At 27.2% G+C, this 18,458-nt stretch overlaps 4 protein-coding genes across 8 annotated transcripts; 3 read left to right on the forward strand and 1 right to left on the reverse strand.

The window, feature by feature from the left end:
* The first annotated feature begins 1,157 nt into the window (after positions 1-1,157).
* Positions 1,158-7,574, forward strand: LOC138186572 (dynein axonemal assembly factor 11). Of its 3 annotated transcripts, none has more exons than XM_069126563.1 (10): positions 1,158-1,568; positions 2,058-2,123; positions 2,927-3,094; positions 3,167-3,329; positions 3,597-3,668; positions 3,872-3,991; positions 4,249-4,353; positions 4,923-5,225; positions 5,298-5,408; positions 5,478-7,574. In XM_069126563.1, exons 1-10 carry the CDS (start codon positions 1,489-1,491, stop codon positions 5,586-5,588), a joined length of 1,299 nt encoding a protein of 432 aa, XP_068982664.1. In that variant the 5' UTR covers positions 1,158-1,488; the 3' UTR covers positions 5,589-7,574. The 3 variants fall into 3 exon arrangements, with proteins under 3 accessions (XP_068982664.1, XP_068982665.1, XP_068982667.1); XM_069126564.1 differs by having other exon boundaries at positions 1,169-1,568; positions 5,316-5,408; XM_069126566.1 differs by lacking the exon at positions 4,249-4,353 and having other exon boundaries at positions 1,169-1,568.
* A 124-nt stretch (positions 7,575-7,698) lies between these two features.
* On the forward strand, positions 7,699-9,426 carry OSCP1 (Organic solute carrier partner 1). Of its 2 annotated transcripts, XM_069126570.1 has the most exons (4): positions 7,699-8,203; positions 8,290-8,609; positions 8,709-8,986; positions 9,054-9,426. In XM_069126570.1, the coding sequence occupies exons 2-4, from the start codon at positions 8,328-8,330 to the stop codon at positions 9,424-9,426; spliced, it is 933 nt and encodes a 310-aa protein (XP_068982671.1). In that variant the 5' UTR covers positions 7,699-8,203; positions 8,290-8,327. The 2 variants fall into 2 exon arrangements, with proteins under 2 accessions (XP_068982671.1, XP_068982670.1); XM_069126569.1 differs by having other exon boundaries at positions 7,699-8,609.
* LOC138186573 (enoyl-[acyl-carrier-protein] reductase, mitochondrial) lies at positions 9,188-11,754 on the reverse strand. 2 transcript variants are annotated; one of them, XM_069126568.1, is made up of 5 exons: positions 11,205-11,754; positions 10,894-11,130; positions 10,424-10,645; positions 10,134-10,364; positions 9,188-10,052 (listed from the first exon to the last, which is right to left on the reverse strand). In XM_069126568.1, the coding sequence occupies exons 1-5, from the start codon at positions 11,394-11,396 to the stop codon at positions 9,822-9,824; spliced, it is 1,113 nt and encodes a 370-aa protein (XP_068982669.1). In that variant the 5' UTR covers positions 11,397-11,754; the 3' UTR covers positions 9,188-9,821. The 2 variants fall into 2 exon arrangements, with proteins under 2 accessions (XP_068982669.1, XP_068982668.1); XM_069126567.1 differs by having other exon boundaries at positions 10,867-11,130.
* Positions 11,755-11,909: 155 nt separating this feature from the next.
* On the forward strand, positions 11,910-17,084 carry LOC138186571 (solute carrier family 12 member 9). The gene is made up of 10 exons (XM_069126562.1): positions 11,910-12,219; positions 12,438-12,717; positions 12,821-12,955; positions 13,303-13,640; positions 13,697-13,910; positions 13,995-14,264; positions 14,349-14,556; positions 14,638-15,426; positions 15,506-15,934; positions 16,027-17,084. The coding sequence occupies exons 2-10, from the start codon at positions 12,450-12,452 to the stop codon at positions 16,223-16,225; spliced, it is 2,850 nt and encodes a 949-aa protein (XP_068982663.1). The 5' UTR covers positions 11,910-12,219; positions 12,438-12,449; the 3' UTR covers positions 16,226-17,084.
* Positions 17,085-18,458: the final 1,374 nt, after the last annotated feature.

Below are 18,458 nucleotides of genomic sequence, written 5' to 3' on the forward strand. Positions count from 1 at the left end.
CATTCATATCACCGACCAATGAAAGTTAAGGACGAAAGAAACATAAAAATTGCTTAAAAGTTTAATTAAATATTAGAAGTACATTGCTTTTTTTTGTATAGATTACAGAAAATCCACCTTGGGAGTAGAAACAACAATCAGGATACCACAAGCACCCAACAGGAATCAACAGCAACTAGCCGTAACGATCTTCGTGGAAATGATTATATGTTACGATAAAAAATGAAATTATTTATTGCAAATAAAATGTATAATAAAATAAAATAGAATGAAATAAAATATAATATAATATCATTTAATATAATATAATATAATATAATATAATATAGTGTAAAATATATTTAGAAAGGTTTTCAATAAATCAAAATAGTTTAACGGCGTGTTACAGTCTTGTTATTTATCCTTTCTACTATTCAATACTATATACCAAATTATATTCTCCTGATACAAAATCGAGACTGACGAAAATCTTTTTCGAAAACTCGAAAATTTCTACTTTAAAAAAATTCCCGGAATATGACGTAATTTCCAAGAATTAGCGAAATTGTGCCACCTTTTATGCTATTATGTTTTCCTGATACAAAATTGTTCTTTCGATCGACAAATTTTTTTCGACGACAGAATTTCTTAGAAAATGACGTCGTTTTCAACAATTTCAAAAGGTTTCAAATATTTCTTATGCTATCTTATCCTCTTAATACTTACCAATTTTCTCGAACCTTTTCGTCATTTTCTACGACTTATTTTTTGAACTTATAGAAATTGGAAAAGATTTGAGGATTGTGATTGTTGAAAAGATTTCAAGCAATTAAAACCATTTGCTTATTTGCAAAATAAGATTATTGTAGTTATTCAATTTGCAAATTTACAATAATTGTACAATTTTACAATGTTTATAATTTTCTGTATAATAATTTATGTAATTGTGCAGTTTTACAACAACTTGATTTCGTTGCTCAATCAATAGAGCTAAAACAACTTCTCGTGCGAAAATAATGATCGGAAAGTTAGAAAGGTCATGGTACGACGTAGAGTTTTGCCGTTCGTTTTCGAATCGACACTAAGCGTTTGTTTTCGGTCAACTTTGTACAGCCCACGTGGTACAAATCAAACGCACATTTCCCCTCTCGTTGTGCACACACACATTTCTCCCACCAAAAGAAGAAACCAGTGTATAGTTCGGCCATTCAACCGCTAGAGGCGGTAATTCGTGAAATGTACCTTTGGAACTGGTAGAATACATATCAGTATTGAGAATGTTTCAGTATTTTGTGAAAGCTTTGTAATCTTACCGTATACCGTAATACTTTTCAATTAGTTGATGGCACACCATCATGGCGATGGGTTTTGGTTGCGTCTTTGATTTACAGTTAAGAAATTTGTAGTGATAGTCTGAATTGCATATTTTTTATAATTGTTATTAACATCTGCAAAATCTTTTATTACTACTTTATTTCAAGTATATTTATATGAATTACAAGCTTCATAATGGTAAAGTTAACAGAAGAAATGGTCGTGGCTCGGACACGAATGTCTGACTTCTCTGCCGTAAAAAAACTTAATTGTTGGTAAGCGTTTATAACGATATTACCCTTCTCAAATGAGTTGTTATTTATTCTACTACTATGTAATTGATTTTATATGTAATTATATTAAAATGACATGTTCACTGTAGTACATGCTTATTTTTTAAGGAGTTCCAGTAGTACGATTTATAGTTGTTTTATGTTCTTATTGGAAAATAGATTACTCCAATAATTATAAATATTTTAGGTTTTGTTATATTTAATAGAACGAAAACATTTCTTAATAATGATAAAAATATAAGAAAGTGCAATTTAATATTTGTGTTTAAAATTGCATAATTTAATTGACTAAAATAAATACAAATTAATAAAGTTATTATACATGCTTGTATTTAATTTATAATGTTAAACAATTAGTAAACTATTTCGAATTGTCTTTTGTGCAATAATTTTTTTTAAAGAAATATTTATAAATATATAATATACAACTAAATATTTACATAAATTAATTTATTTATATTGTTAATATAGGGGTACAGAATTGACTGATGTAAGCATTTTAAGGAAAATGAAAAATGTGGAAGTACTGTCATTAAGGTAAATAATTAAGACCATAATCTTGAGATTTATATATATATATATATATATACATATAAATTGTGTAGAAATTATTACTTGAAAATTGTTTTATAAGAAGAGTTCATAATAGTAATGATCTCACTTGTTCATAATTTTTAATGCATTCTCTAATGCATTCCTACTATGGAGAGGTTTATATAAACCTCAAGATCATAGGCACAACCTACTACTTCAGAAGTTGTTCTACCCACATATTTTGAATTCATTGTAATATATTTTAATATCTTTGAAGAAAAATAAAACTAATTTGATATAAATACTGGCACATAATGTTTCTTATAATGTATATTAAGAATGACATCAATATTAAAAATTCTATTAGTAATATAATAGATTTTATTTAAATTAATTGAAATGAAATGGAATTTAGTGAAATAGCATTTATTACACATCTAATATATAAATATACAGAATAGAATGTATATATATAAGAATACAAAAAAATAATAAATATATAAGAATATAATATATAATCTCATTTACTTAGGTGGTTACACCCACCTTTCTATATGAAACATTTCACCTTAGTGATCCTATGTATTTTAAGCATGTAACTTTCTATGTTCATGTAATCTTATATTACAATTGGGTTTATATATTTTGATTTTATTTTGAAATCCATTTTTATAATTTTTAGCAAAGCTAAGTAATTGTAATATGGCATTAAAAATATAATAAACTTTAATATAAACATAAATAACATTTAACATATTCATATTAATACTATGTTATATTTTAAAATCTTTTTCATTTGTTTATAGTGTTAACCATATCAACACCCTTGCTGATTTTCAATACTGTTTAAGTCTTCAAGAATTATTTGTTAGAAATAATAATATTGAAGATTTGAATGAAGTTTGTTATCTTCAAGGTTTACCAAATTTAAGAAATTTATGGCTTGGTGAAAATCCTTGTGCTGAGAAAGAAGGGTATTGTGTATGGCAATTAAAAAATTTATTAATTATCTGAGTAGGTTAGTTAAGTAATTCATTTATTTCTAGTTATCGGTTAGCAGTTTTAAAAGCTTTACCAAACCTACAAAAGCTCGATGATGAAATAGTATCACCTGAGGAAGTGCAAACTGCATTAACAAGAGGTCGTGTTTTAGTCCATCCTCTTGATATGTATGCTTCTCCACCACAATCAGATGCAGTTAGTCCAGAGGTAAAACTATTTATAAAAATAGGCCTTGTTCACACTATACTTGTATAAATCATTTTTCATTACTTTGCTATATATAATGTCTTCATTGAAATTTTGGTTTTATTAATGATATATGTTGTGCAAATATTATTAACTAAATCTACCATTAAATTTTAATCTATTTTTTTGTTTAATCCTATCATAATGATTTCATAAAAATAGAATGTTATGATATGTTAACACGTTTTTAACAAAGTCTTAACATTTGAATAACATTTACACAATTAGGATATTACTACTGAGTATATTGAAGAAACTGAAGTGATTCGACATCGAAGATATAGTTCCTCAAGTGATCAGGTAATATAAAATTCAAGCTGTATCAATTATTTTTATAATAATTTCATTTATAATAATTTTATAAACCTTTTATGATAATTTTGTTATAAAAGTTACGTATTATATTATGTTCTCATTATGCTATAACATATATAAATATGCCTACATTTATTTAATGTACAGGTATAATTTGTTATAAGACTTATAAAACTACTTGTTCACAGAGAAGTTTTGAAGAAACACAACATGCTCAAGAAGAGTACCATGATCCAGATCATAGAAATGCAAATTATAATGCATCACCATCACATCATTATTCTCAAAATAATCAGTATACGTATGAGGTAAGTCAATTGTATGTTTATTTTGCATGTAAAAGGATTTATACTAATATGTTTATATGTGTAGTGAAAATATGAAAGAAAATAATTATTCTATATATTAAAGTACTCAATAAATTGATTTTATTTTAGTACTAAACTTAGAAATATAATTAATTCTCCATCTTAGTAACATTGTTGAGCAATATATCTAAATTAATATTTAACAAATAAGCATGATTTTATTATTGCTCCTTTTGTCTGCAATCATATACTGACAGCAACAGAATGGACAGTCAAAGAATCAAAGCAAAGATGACACTATACGTACAGAGTCGCGCAACATCAGTGAAAACGTGGCCACTAACACTATTGAAATGATCAAGGTACATCCTATAGATTGCACAATGTTTGTGCAAAGTAGTATTTTACTTCTAGTGTTACCTTGATAGTTCTAGTGTTCAGTAGTTAAACTTATGCATTACTTACAATTTATCACTTAGTGATATTGTTAATTTTAAATGGTTTTCCTTAATTAATAAACAATATGAATCAAGTATAATATGTTTTGTATATTTAATCATATGCGATATATACTTGTCTTTCTAATATTTCTATTTGTATTAATATGAAGAATAATTTCAAAAATAGAAATCATTTGTGATTTTAAAAAAAAGACCATAAATTTTATTACGTTTTGTGATGACATTTAAACATTTTTGTATTTGATATTAACTTTTACAGTAGCTTTAATTTACAGAAATAGTTTAGATTCCAGTTTAAGATAAGTAGTTATAATGAATGGTTCACTGAAGCATGGACCATCCAATTATCAATTTTATTAACAAATACAAACTAATCATTAACTTACATTAATTTTATAATATTTTATAAATCTTAAAAATATTAGATATAAATGCACTACAAATACTTTTTGAATTATAATTATTTTTAGGAATATGATGACCGACCAGCAATTTCTAGACATAATGGAGATTATGATGACAGAAGATCTTATGCAGAATATAGTAATAATGATACACCACAACGAACATACGCACCAACATCTCCAAGGACACAATACTCTACAAATGAAATTATAGATGAAAGACGCGCAGATAGAAATAGTTATGACTATGATAATAGACTGAAATCTGAATATAAAGAACATCATGACCATAGAATTAAAGATTATGAAGAGCAACATCAACCATCATCTCAACCTAGACGAATGGCAGTTCATCATAATGTAGAGAGGGTTAGAATTAAAAATTAATGTTAATTTGAAACATGTTGACTCTCTTTCTAGCTAAAATAATGAACAGAATAGAATTTTTCAATATTACAGGAAGATTTAAACCAAGTGCATGGATGGGTAAGACATTCAGATAAGGAGAAGTGTAGATCACAGTTTCACTATCACAGGAGGCCTGTTACAAGAGTATGTTTCATGTGTTTTTATACAAATCTAGAAATATGGAACAAAAATAACAAAATATTGTGATTTTAGAATTCCAACATTTTATCAGCTGTTTTATGCTTAGTTAAAGAGCTTGACTACCCGAGTTTGGAAGTGGTAGAAATGGCAGTTAGAAATCGAATGGATGAATTAGAAGAATGATGTTTCTGACGCCGTCCTCAAAATACTCAGGGGACGGTTACCTTCTCTCATATGGGTAGTGTTTCTTCAATTCCAAGTCCTGAATTTTCGGATTCTCTTGATAGTATGGTAATTCCTTGCCAGTGTATTGATAACGATGCAAACTATAATCTTGATCATCCTACATATGATCGGCATTCGGTTGATGATAACGCTGATAAACAAAAAATTCGTCGTAATGGTTATGTAGAAACTTGTTCAATGCGAAGTCCCAAAAATATATCTGTTAACACAAATTCAAAATATTTTGGAAATAATCAGAATGCATATAAACTTAGGGACTCTGTACCAGATAATTTAATGTCAGTAGTTGGTAACTGTGAAGAAAGGAAAACCAATGATGTTAGAAGAGTGGCAAGTAGTGACAGCATCCCCCGCAGTAACTTTAATGGTTTAGCTCTAAGTCCAGGATGCAGGGTTTTGAGTCAAGATTGTGTAAGAAGATCAAAAAGTCCCGATGTTAGAAACACAATTGTCCCTCTTCGCTACATTCAGTCAGCAAAAGGTACTTGGACATATAATTTGTAAGTTAAATTGCAAATAACATTAATACTCTCTCGAAATAATAATAACTTCTCTTAGAAATATATTTCGAGAAATTCCTAAACACTATTAAGATAATCATTGCATAATTAAAAAGAAATGGCATAAGTTTGTCCAGTTTCTGAAGAGAATATATATATAAATATAAAATTAGAAACAATTGTGATATTTCTCCAAGGAGTAAAAAATAAAATTTTATCTCAATTATTTGGATGTAATATACAATGTATGAGTATACTCCAGATGACACGTTTATGTACTTTAAGTGAATAATGCGAAAATCAGAAATAATGAATTTTGCATTGTTTAGAATAAATTTAATATTTTATTGCATTAATAAGGTATCGAATGCAATATCTTTTAACGTTACATTAATTTCGGTATAATGTTATTTATGATTTTCACAAATATAAATAGAGTTGTGTTTTTAAATAGCCAAACATAGCTTTTTATAGCAGTTTGTTTAAAATATTGCAGAACTGTTACATATTTTCAAAGAGTTTCTATAAATTACGACGTGATACAATGTACTTAAATTACAATTTGTATATAAAGCATATAATCAAAGATGAATTTATGTCGAATTAGATATTTAAAAACAAAATATTAGATAATTTTAAGTTAAGCAAGACATTCTACTTATGTTTAATACCTCTAAAAATTGAATCTTCGCGATATACAATAATTTATAAAACAAAAGGTAACATAATTGCATATACACTTATACAAGATATTTGCAAATTTTTGAGCAGTAACCGTGATAATTTTTTAAATGCTATTAAGTACCACAGAAGACCATAACAAAACTTTATATACTGCTGTAGTTTCTTTACTTTCATTATTGTTTCTATTGACAAATTTATGTGTGTGTTAACAGAATATAAATGCAATAAAAATTTTATTGATATTAATTGAATTGTAAGCAGAATTGTATTTATGATATAAGTAGCATAATGTGAAAATAAGATATATGGAGATTGATTCTGTGCAACAACACATACTACAGATTAATATTAGACTGATAAATATGTATAGCATATTTTTTGGAATGAAGTCTTCATATGTTATAAGTGGATAAACGATATAAAAACTGAAATAACAGGGCTACTAAATTCTTTCTACAATGTAAACCGTTCCAAGTAACTAAACCAATTTCGAACTTAGATTTAAGATATTTTATAAAAATGCGGAACAAAATATTTTTTGTTATATATAACCGTCCACTTATATTATTTTATAAATAATTAATGTTATTGTTAATTAGTATTATTAAAAGAATGATTATTATAATTAGTTGCCTAATATCTGTTAAGTGCAAAAAGCAGATGTTAAATGTTCTTTTCTTTTTTAACTTAAAACATGTTTTGAGACGAATTATATATAATAAAACCAACAGTTATAACACACGTCTTTTATTACTGTCAAACTTTTAGACTGGAAAGAGAAAGTTAACATTGTTACTTAGTAATTCATTATTCGATAAATATTAAGTTTTTTTTTAAGAGAACCAGTTATTTATTATAACAAATTTTCTTAATCAATATATACAGTTATAATTAACTTATTGCAGTTAAAATACTAATGTTTTACGAAATAAATTAGTTACGAAGATAACTATGTATTAATTTTCGCACAACCATTTTTTTATTTAGTTATTAAATAGATTGAAATATACAATTTGAAGCAAAATGCAATGTACTTACTTCTAAAAAGATAATTGTTCACAACTATGAAATAGAAAATATCGCGCAGTCTCATTTAAATACATTACGTCGATTAATTTTATGTACATTTCTGTCGCTAAGACGACGCTATCCTTAAACTACGTGTAAGTACTAAAACTACAAAAGTACTCTATTATTGAAAGTGGAAGTGAAAGTAGGAAAAAATGTCATTATATGCAACACCAATACTTTATTTAAACATGGGTGGTGAAATGTTATATGTTTTGCGACAAAGATTGAAGGCACAAAGGATAAGTGTTGATAAAATTATACAAGGCTAGTTTAATACTATACAAAAGAGTATACATTGTATGCTGCTAATTTATATTAAATAATTGTGTATTTTTTTATATATTTTGATTAATTTTAAAATGTCTTTTTCTACCTATATACAGTGTTAGACGAGGTAACTGCTGCTTTACTTAATCCTAAAATGCTGTCTTCTGTATTTGAGGGAAAATCTTTGACTAAGATATCTCTTTTACGACCTACTTTAGAATGTGTTGTATTATCATCAATAATGAAACTTGATAAAAGTAGTATGAATAAACTGTTCGATCTAATGATCATGATGGTTAAATATCAGTTAACTGCAGCTACTGGTCCTGTAGAAATTGTATTGTTAACATTAAACCATACAGATGCAATGCGTGACATGGTTAGCAATCCAAATGCTCAACAATGTATTGGATTAGTACACCAAATGGTAACCGATGTAAGTATTTTACTCATTGATTAAATTATTGATATGATTATTATTATCATTATTATTGGTTATGTCGAATTTCTAAAAACGATTTACTGATAATTCTAGTTTTATGGTACATTAACTTTTGAAGAAGTTTGGAATGCCAGAAATGATTGTTTGAAAGAATTAGAGTATTATTCCGTGAAAGTATCTATACTTCTTAGACTTGGATTACAAAATGATGATGGTAGCTTTAATTCAATCTACCATAAATACAATGAAAAATATGAAGAAAATAAAACTCGCCTTTCTGGTACAAAATTATGTGATATAGATTTGAAAACTTACTGCGATGGTTCTTTTAATCTTTTTGGTGAACGAGGTACAATACTGGGCAAAAATATGTAAGTGTCAAATATGAAATTACCAAATTTTCCAAAGATAGAAACATATAAGAAGCATATTATACAGGTATTCGATGTTGTATGGCATATCAAAACTAACTTCTGAACAAGAAAATCATAATTACGTTAAAGAATGTGGTACAAAAGCAGAACTTGGTATGTTAGCTGTTCAACTGGGAACTGAAGAAACTTTCTACAAACGACCATTTACTTTGAATTTATTTTCAACTGAAGATAATGATAATACAAATATAGAATGCGAGTCCGATTCTAAGGAGGACAATCAGAATGACGTTACAGTTACAAAATATGAAAAAACGAAATTTAATGAAGATTATAAAACGAAACTTGATATTATATGTACAGATTTTTTTAAAGATGATCATGAAGACATAAAATACAGCATGAATTTGTTAGAACTTTTAGATAAAACAGAATAATATTATTTAAACTTACTTTTTCGATTACGCCATGATAATTAATAAAATAAATAAAAATTTTCTTTAATTTGTTATTTACATTCAAATATAAAAATATTTCGTCCTGCATAAATTAATTAATACATCTTTTTACATAGAACAGCAATATTCCAGTTTGTGTAATATATAAAAAATCGTATTTTTATAAACATTTTATATTATGAATTATAATTAACATTACTCTGCATTAAAATTTTATTTAAAAGTGCACTACAAAATATGTATCACATAAACATTAAATTAATGTCTCTTGCACAATAATAAATATAATTATTTTTAGTTCATATAAAAAGTACTAAAGATAGAAGAAATGCAATGTTCTCAAAACTAAGTTATAATCTAAAAGAGAGTTTACTTTATAGCTTAGTCATATCCAAAATATATTTCACTCCAGTTCGACCATCAGTATGGAGTGCATTAATAACAGCTTCTTGATACTGACAAAATGGAACTAACTTATGTGGTGGAGCTTTTAATCTCTTATCCTTGAATAATGCTCCTAATTCACTAAACATCTTTTCACGCTCTTTGGAATTCATATTTACCTTTGTCCATGCTGTCATCCAAAATCCTTTTAATGTTATATCCTATTTAATTTTTGAGATTATTAACAAACATTACTTACTTAATTATACTGTACATTACTTTACAAATTTTAATCAATATACCTTAAAAATAAGTGCAGACGTTGGAACTGTTAAAGGTTCTCTGGACATACCACCATAAGTTACCATAATACCTCCATGTGCTAAATGTCTTAGAACTTCTAATGCATTTTGCCCGCATATACAATTAAGAGCTAATTTTGGTGAAGGTAACTTTTTAGTTTTAAAAATCTGAGTTTTCCTTATTTCATCTTCAGTAAGAATTTCATCTGCACCCAAGCTCGTCAAGTAATTCTACACAGGTTTTATTAATCAATGGAAATAAAAATTTAATTTTTTAACTGTTTTTATACCTTTAATTCTTCTATATTAGGTCTGTCCCTTATAACACTAACAGATTTGTAATTCCATATTTTACATAGTTGTATAATCATCTGTCCAACAGCTGAATTCCCACCATTTTGAATTACAGTATCACCAGGTTTTAATTCCACAAAATCTTTAAGCATTCTGTACGCAGTACATGGATTTACATTTAACATACTAGCTTCCACAACGCCAACTTCTTTTGGAACCTAAGATTTTAACATGTATCAAATTTTGAGCTATTGTGATAAATATTAGGTTGTTCCAAAATTCTTTTTTGTTTTATAAGAAAATAATAGATGCACAACATTTTTTGTTTTATATTATTTTATTAAATTATATATGATGAATATAAAATAAAAAATGTTGTGCACCTATTATTTCTTTATAAAACAAAAAAGAATTTTGGGACAACCTAATATATACAAACCTTATTACCTGAAAGCAGATTATGTACCTTCAGAAGTTCTTCCACAGTATAATTTGCATGCGTTCTCCATGTTCCTAAATGCGTGCCATTTGGTATAACTCTATCTCCAATATTTAAATATTTTACATTAGATCCAATAGCTATTATTTCACCAACTCCTTCATTCCCTGGAATAGCTGGTAAAGGCGGTTTACTTGGATATTTACCTTGTATTGTATTTATGTCTGCTGGATTAACAGGAGCTAACAACCATTTGACAGAAACCTTTATTAACAATAAATAACTTTTTATTAAAATGCATTAAAAAAAAAAGTTAAAAATCATTTTAACTGAATTACCTGATTATTTTCTGGTTGATTAATAGATTGTGTTGTAACGTGTAAAACATCTACAGGTTCTCCATATTCTTTATAAAATAAAGATTTTACAGAATCTGTTTTAACACTAGCAGTCATTTTACGAAACGACATAAAATTTGTAACAATTGATCGTGATAACGGTGAAACTAAGCTTCTCATGTATATGACCATTTTAGTGTTCTATATGATACCTAATGATACTTATTCAAATGTTTTTTTTTAATTATTCTTTTAAATAATGTCAATAACAATTGAGAGATGATGCAGTGGATTATTATAATCAGCTATAAACATGTCTATCTAGATACGTTAATATAGGATTTTAAGTTACATATATAATATATTATTATAAGCGTTACATGTGTTAAAACAAATTTATTCAGTTTAATTATTAATTGAATGATTAATTATTGTTTATATTTATCAATTTATTAACAAAATTTCTGGGTATTGTTGTTTTGTTATTGTTATATATTTATATAAATATATTTTAAAAATAATATTTGGATTACTTAGATACAAAGAGCTTATGTAGTTTGAATAATTTTCAGCACTTATTTGACATAATTTTTCTTAAATGTTCCTGTTTTGTGATTATAAAGTCATATTAAAATATTAGTGGTTGTAGCAGAGGGTAAATTGTATCAGGGAGTTGTGCCTGGTTGTACTATCAGTAATACCAAGCGTGAATTAAGAAATTTCATGAGTAGATAGGGAATTTTTATAATATTAAAAAAGAAAAACAAAAAGGAGAAAAAGAATAAAAAACACGATAATTTTTTAATCTTAAAAGGTGGTTTCAATAGATAAGAAAACAGTTGTAATTAGTACATTTTGACATGAGCTTAATAATCTCGAATTGTTACAATTTGTACAGTTACGATTTGACATTTTAATAGATGACATCATAAGTTTCTGGCTTTATTGCATGTAACAATAGTTTTATACATTGTTATGTACATAAAAGAACTAAGTGGATTAATATAATTTCAAGGTAAATCGTTAAATAAAATTTGATACTTAGACTGTTCTTATTATATCTCACAATAGTTTTCTACATATAGTCAAGTTTACTGTTGAAAGTTTTAATGAAATAAATGAATGACGAATCTATATATTTTTTATTATTAATCAATTCCTAAAGTGAATGTAATAATTAAAGTATTATGAAGATTATTATTATATATGTTCCTTTGCAAATTATTGATTTAGGAAATTAGAAAAATGATGGCTTCAGAAGTAGGTTCTACAAACAATGAACCTGTACATGTCAAGATCAGTAGTGAAAAAGCTCCTCTAATCCATGGAAGAGGTGTTCTATATAGATTAAGCAATTTCTTTAAATTTGGACGAGTACAACAGACAGAAGGAGATGGATACGTAGAATTTGGTAGTTTGAGTGCAGATAGTAGCCGGACTTTGGGAACATTTGCTGGTGTATTCAGTCCTGTTACATTATCGATGTTCAGTGCCTTAATTTTTATACGCATGGGTATGAATTTTACAGAAGTAATTCAAGATATTGTGTTGAGTCTGTATAATTTCAATGATGAAACTAAATATACATTATCATACAAATAAACTTTACATTGTAGGATATATCGTAGGCAATGCTGGATTACTTGTCACTTTGATACAATTCATAATTGCATATGGAATTTTGTTATTTACTGTAGCATCTGTATGCGCAATTTCAACAAATGGAGCAGTCGAAGGAGGTGGTGCTTATTGTATCCTTATTTGAATTTTGTTATTTTCAACAATTAATAATCTGTTACACATAAAATCCATCTGTTATTTAAAGATAAGATATCAGTTACTACTTTATGTTTTTAATATATATATATTGAATATGTTAGATAAAGACATATATTTAATTGTTGTTTTTAATATCAAATTATTGATATATTAGAATTATTATATATCAAAATATATTCAAATATTAAAAAATTATAATATATAAAATTTTTATCATACATATATTTTCTTTTGGAAGCAAGTTTGCAATGAAAATGATAAGATATTCTGGAACTTTAAATATATTTTATGCAAGTTTTTCCTACTAATTATTGTACAGTTATGATTAGTCGTACACTTGGACCAGAATTTGGTGGTTCTATTGGTACATTATTTTTTATGGCTAATATTGTTTCGAGTGCTCTTTGTATTTCCGGATGTGCAGAAGGTTTGATAGAAAGTTTTGGGCCATCTGGTTATTTAGTTGGTAAAAGTGCACTGATACCAGATGGTGGATGGTGGAGATTTTTATATTGTTCTATATTAAATACTGCCAATTTAGTAGTATGTCTAATAGGAGCTGCAATGTTTGCAAAAACTAGTGTTGCAATTTTGGCTGTTGTATGTGTCTGTCTAATAAGTGTTTTTATAAGTTTTTTGGCCAAGGGATATATGGAGGTAATGTTGTGGAGAGCACAAAAATGATCAGAAACGTGATTTGTCATTTATTACAGATACCAATTCCAAATGCAAATATGCTGGTTCAAAATGCAACAGAACATGTTAATGGCACTTATACAGGATTGCTGTCATCCACTCTTATAAGGAATCTTTACTCAAATTATAGTGCAGATTATTCAAGTAAAGGAACAATGACTGATTTTGCAAGTGTTTTTGGTGTATTATTCAGTGGCGTTACTGGTATAATGGCTGGTGCTAATATGAGTGGTACTTAAAAAGATTATTAATCAAAATAGTTTTTACTTTTATTCATGTTTCAAGTTTTAATATATAATAATTATTTATATATAGGTGAATTGAAAAATCCAGGGAGAAACATTCCACGTGGAACTTTGTCAGCAGTATTATTTACATTTATATGTTATATTCTTCTATCTATTCTTACAGCTGCAAGTACAAGTCAATTTTTATTACAAAATGATTTTATGTATATGATGCCAATTAATATTTGGCCACCATTCGTGGCAGTTGGTATATTAACAGCAACATTTAGTGCTGGTTTAAGTAATTTGATAGGGTCAAGTAGAGTTTTGGAAGCTCTAGCAAAAGATAATGTATTTGGTGAGTGATCAAAATATAAAGTTTTTATAAATTTCTTTTATATTTATTTATTTTGTCTACATTTTGCGTGTTTCATATTTATAGGTTCTGGTTTAAATTTTATAATACAAGGAACATGGAAAGGAAATCCAATTGCTGCAGTTTTAACTTCATGGACTTTAGTTCAAATAATTTTACTAATAGGTTCTTTGAATATCATTGCTCAGCTTAATTCAGTGTTGTTCTTGTTAAGCTATTTGGCTACTAACTTAGCCTGTCTTGGTCTTGAACTTGCAAGTGCACCAAATTTTAGGTATCTTTTATTTTGAATTTACCTAATTTTGAATACTTTTAGGTATACAAAGTAATTATAATGCTTGTATATCTTTTACAGACCAACGTTTAATTATTTTACATGGCATACGGCTACAATTGGTCTTTTCGGTACATTAATAATGATGTTTGTTATAAATAGTATTTATGCTTCCAGCAGTATAATACTTTGCCTAATTTTAATCATTGTGTTGCATTTATTTTCGCCAAGTAAAAATGCTCCTTGGGGAAGCATATCTCAAGCACTGATATTTCATCAAGTTCGAAAGTACTTATTAATGTTAGATTCACGTAAAGATCATGTAAAATTTTGGCGACCACAAATACTGCTAATGGTAGCATCTCCACGATCAGCATGTCCACTTATAGATTTTGTAAATGACTTGAAAAAAGGAGGACTGTACGTAATAGGACACATAAAAGTTGGAGAATTTTTGGGCCAGAATATCGATCCCACTATAGAAGAGTATCCACATTGGTTAAGTTTAGTTGATCATATGAAAGTAAAGGCATTTGTCGAACTAACAGTTACGAAAACTGTACGCGAGGGACTACATCACTTAATTAGGATATCGGGAATGGGAGCTATGAAACCAAATACAATTGTTCTTGGTTTTTATGACGAAGAAGCATCGATAGATTTCTTCAAGAACTCACAGTATGCGACTGATATATTTGAGAACGTTTCAACCTTACCAAACAGTACTGCGTTTCCTTTAAGACATACAAATGCAGAAAAAAATCTGGATCCAATACAATATGTAGGAATGTGTTCAGATGTGTTAAAGATGAAAAAAAATTTGTGTTTATGTCGAAATTTTCATACATTAAACAAATTACAAATAACTAAGTAAGCACATGATTAATTTTTCATTAATATATGATTAATTTATATCGTTATATAATTTTTTAATATTGTTGTGTTTTAGGAATTCTTCTTTAAAATATATAGATGTATGGCCTGTGAATTTTTTCCAACCAACAGATCAAGATCCATTTGATACAACATCATTATTTATGTTGCAACTTGCATGTATTATTAATATGGTCCCTATATGGAAAAATCTACATCTCAGGGTATTTCATTGTGAAGTTTCAGATAATAATGCAAGTTTGAGCGTCTCAGATTCACATAATTCGATTAGCGAATTTCCTCGAGTTTCTAACGAACTTCGTATAAGAAAATTATTAAATATGTTGAGAATATCAGCATCTATTAAACAAATTCCTAATTGGGGTACGCAAATAAGTGGGTTAAAGGGCCATTCTCTCATTGATTCGGCAGTGGAAAGTCAATATGAATCGAGTACTGAAAGTAACGATATCTTAAGTAATGTTTCACGTGCTTATATTTTGAGGTATCTTGTCTAAATACATATTTTATTTAATGTCTGATACTTAACAATTTTGTAAATAACTGTTCTTTTATTATATTCATTTTATTTTACAGTGTGAATCAATTAATTAGACAACATTCTTCACAAACTGCTACAATATTTATATATTTACCTGCACCTCCAATATCAAATACATGGGATGAAAATACTTTATATCGTCAGTATCTCCAACTGTTAACAGAATTAACAGCAGATTTACCACCCATAGTATTAGTACACGGTGTGAGTGCTGTTACATCGACAACACTATAATAATATGTAAATATAGGAATAGAAATTCTTATTGTGTAATTTCTATACAGAAAAGTATTATTTAATGAATAATTTATATGACCTTAAGTTATAATTTTTATATATGCTATGTTTTTGGAAAAATTACGGGATTTAAAACAATTCTCAAATACCAAAAATGTTTCTTTTTACAAACTAACGATTATGACCATTTCAGCAATAATAATGCGTTCTTATTACAATAAGAAAATCTCGTAACGAATATAGATTATTGCTGTGATAACGAATTTATTCTATAAGAGAATCTTCAAATATAAATATTTTTTAAATATTGTAATACGTCTTTACTAATAAATTCGTATGCTGATATCTTATCATATTCATATATGGAACTACATATTTCTATACCAATTTTTTGTACTGCACCTGATATTAAAATAAATGCAATAAAATAACATTAGTAAGATCAGACGTAAAATTAACTAAGCATCACTTTTATGTATACTTTATGAATTAATTAAAATTTTATACATGTTCATTAATGATACTCAATTAAATGATCGATTCGATAACTATTTTTTGTTGTATGAAATTTTTAAAAGTTTGAGAAGACATTCATTATAATCTAATATAGTAGTAACGAAATTACAAAAATCACTTTACTTAATCTTTAAATTTTTAGCTGAATTATTTTGTAATTCTAGTACAATTGTCTTTATTGCAATGTGTTTATTCATAACTAGGCTATATGTGCAACTAACTAATTTGAACAATTGTTCAAGACAATGACTAGAGTTAATAGTGGTAGTAGTGTATCTGAAGTATGTATTAAGTTAGAAATGTATATATTATTTGAACTTAATTATAGTGATTATTACATTATTGTTTTAAATTTTAAATCATTACGAGTGAACCGAGTTTTAAGAGATTACCAAGAGATCATTGCACACTTGAGCTCTTTTCAAATACCTCGATGGAATCGTATTAGGCATAAGTGAAAACCATCCCCAGTTATTAGAGGTGAAAGAAAATAAATAGATAATTATTAAATTTATTGTTTATTAGTTAGAATATATGTACAAGGTTCAAAAAGGTAAGCGTAAAGAGGATAGTGGCTTGAGTTTGAACCTTCCGAAAATCTTGATTCTGAAAATGATCTTGACCTTGAAGTTCAGGGTCAAATTTTTTTATTATTGCAATGTATTCTACTCATTATGAGGTACAAAAGTCTAAAAGAAACTATAGATCGCTAATGACCCCATCTCCTGGAAAAAAATGAGAAAGTTTTAATAATTCTTAAACTGGTTTTATTCACAATATGTGTACATTCTGCAGTCAGATGGGAGAAATGTAGCATCTATTGATATAAGTTGATATCCTAAATCTATCATTATATATTGCATAACTTCTTTTTTTTGTTCCTTCGTTTTCTTTACATGTGTTTCTTTCTCTTTCCTTTTTCTCACTATTTAAAAAAGTACCTGACAATGAACGTGAATGTTATGGGTCCTATATAAAAGCTTTACTGACCATAGGTTGAGTATGACTAGTTTGGAGAATAAATTCTTTTAAAACTGCTCGTTTTAAGAATGGAAGAATGATTTTTCGTACGAAAATCCCTCTGAATACACTCTTTTATAAATTTATAGTACTTGTATGTATTTTTCAATAATCTCGTGTTTATGTCGATTTATTTGTATATTTGGAGCGTTATAGTTAAATGACGATAACATTAGTAAATACAAATAGAACTAATTAAGGGTTGTTGCAAAATGCTAATCATTATTGTTGATGTTCACGTATTGATTATGTAGTAATCAATTATTGCTATTTATTAAACAAGTCAAACTCGTTAACCATTTGCATAACGCATTGTCAATGCATTTACGTAATTTATCTATATAACAACGTACTTTACATATATATGTTGTTATAGTTTTCACTAATTGATAACGATCTTTAATATCATTAACACCATATATTACCTGGCTTTGAAGCAACTTAGATTAGATTTTGATACATTTTTTTATTGAAGAAAGCAAGTTCGTAAAATAAATATTTATTCAAATAGTTTTTTAGATACTTGTTTCTGAGAAAAAGTATGCAAATTTCGAGGCTAAGAAACTAAAATACAGTATCCGTTTATCAGGAATTGTAAGAAGATTTGTTTATTTTCCTGGAACTGAATGATTCTTGTTTGGGAACAGTAGTAGATCATGTAATAGATCATTTGAATTTCTGGTATATTTCCTTC

The sequence above is a fragment of the Bombus flavifrons genome, chromosome 14, assembly GCF_040668555.2.
Source record: "Bombus flavifrons isolate JBK064 chromosome 14, iyBomFlav1_principal, whole genome shotgun sequence".
Lineage (NCBI taxonomy): Eukaryota > Metazoa > Arthropoda > Insecta > Hymenoptera > Apidae > Bombus > Bombus flavifrons.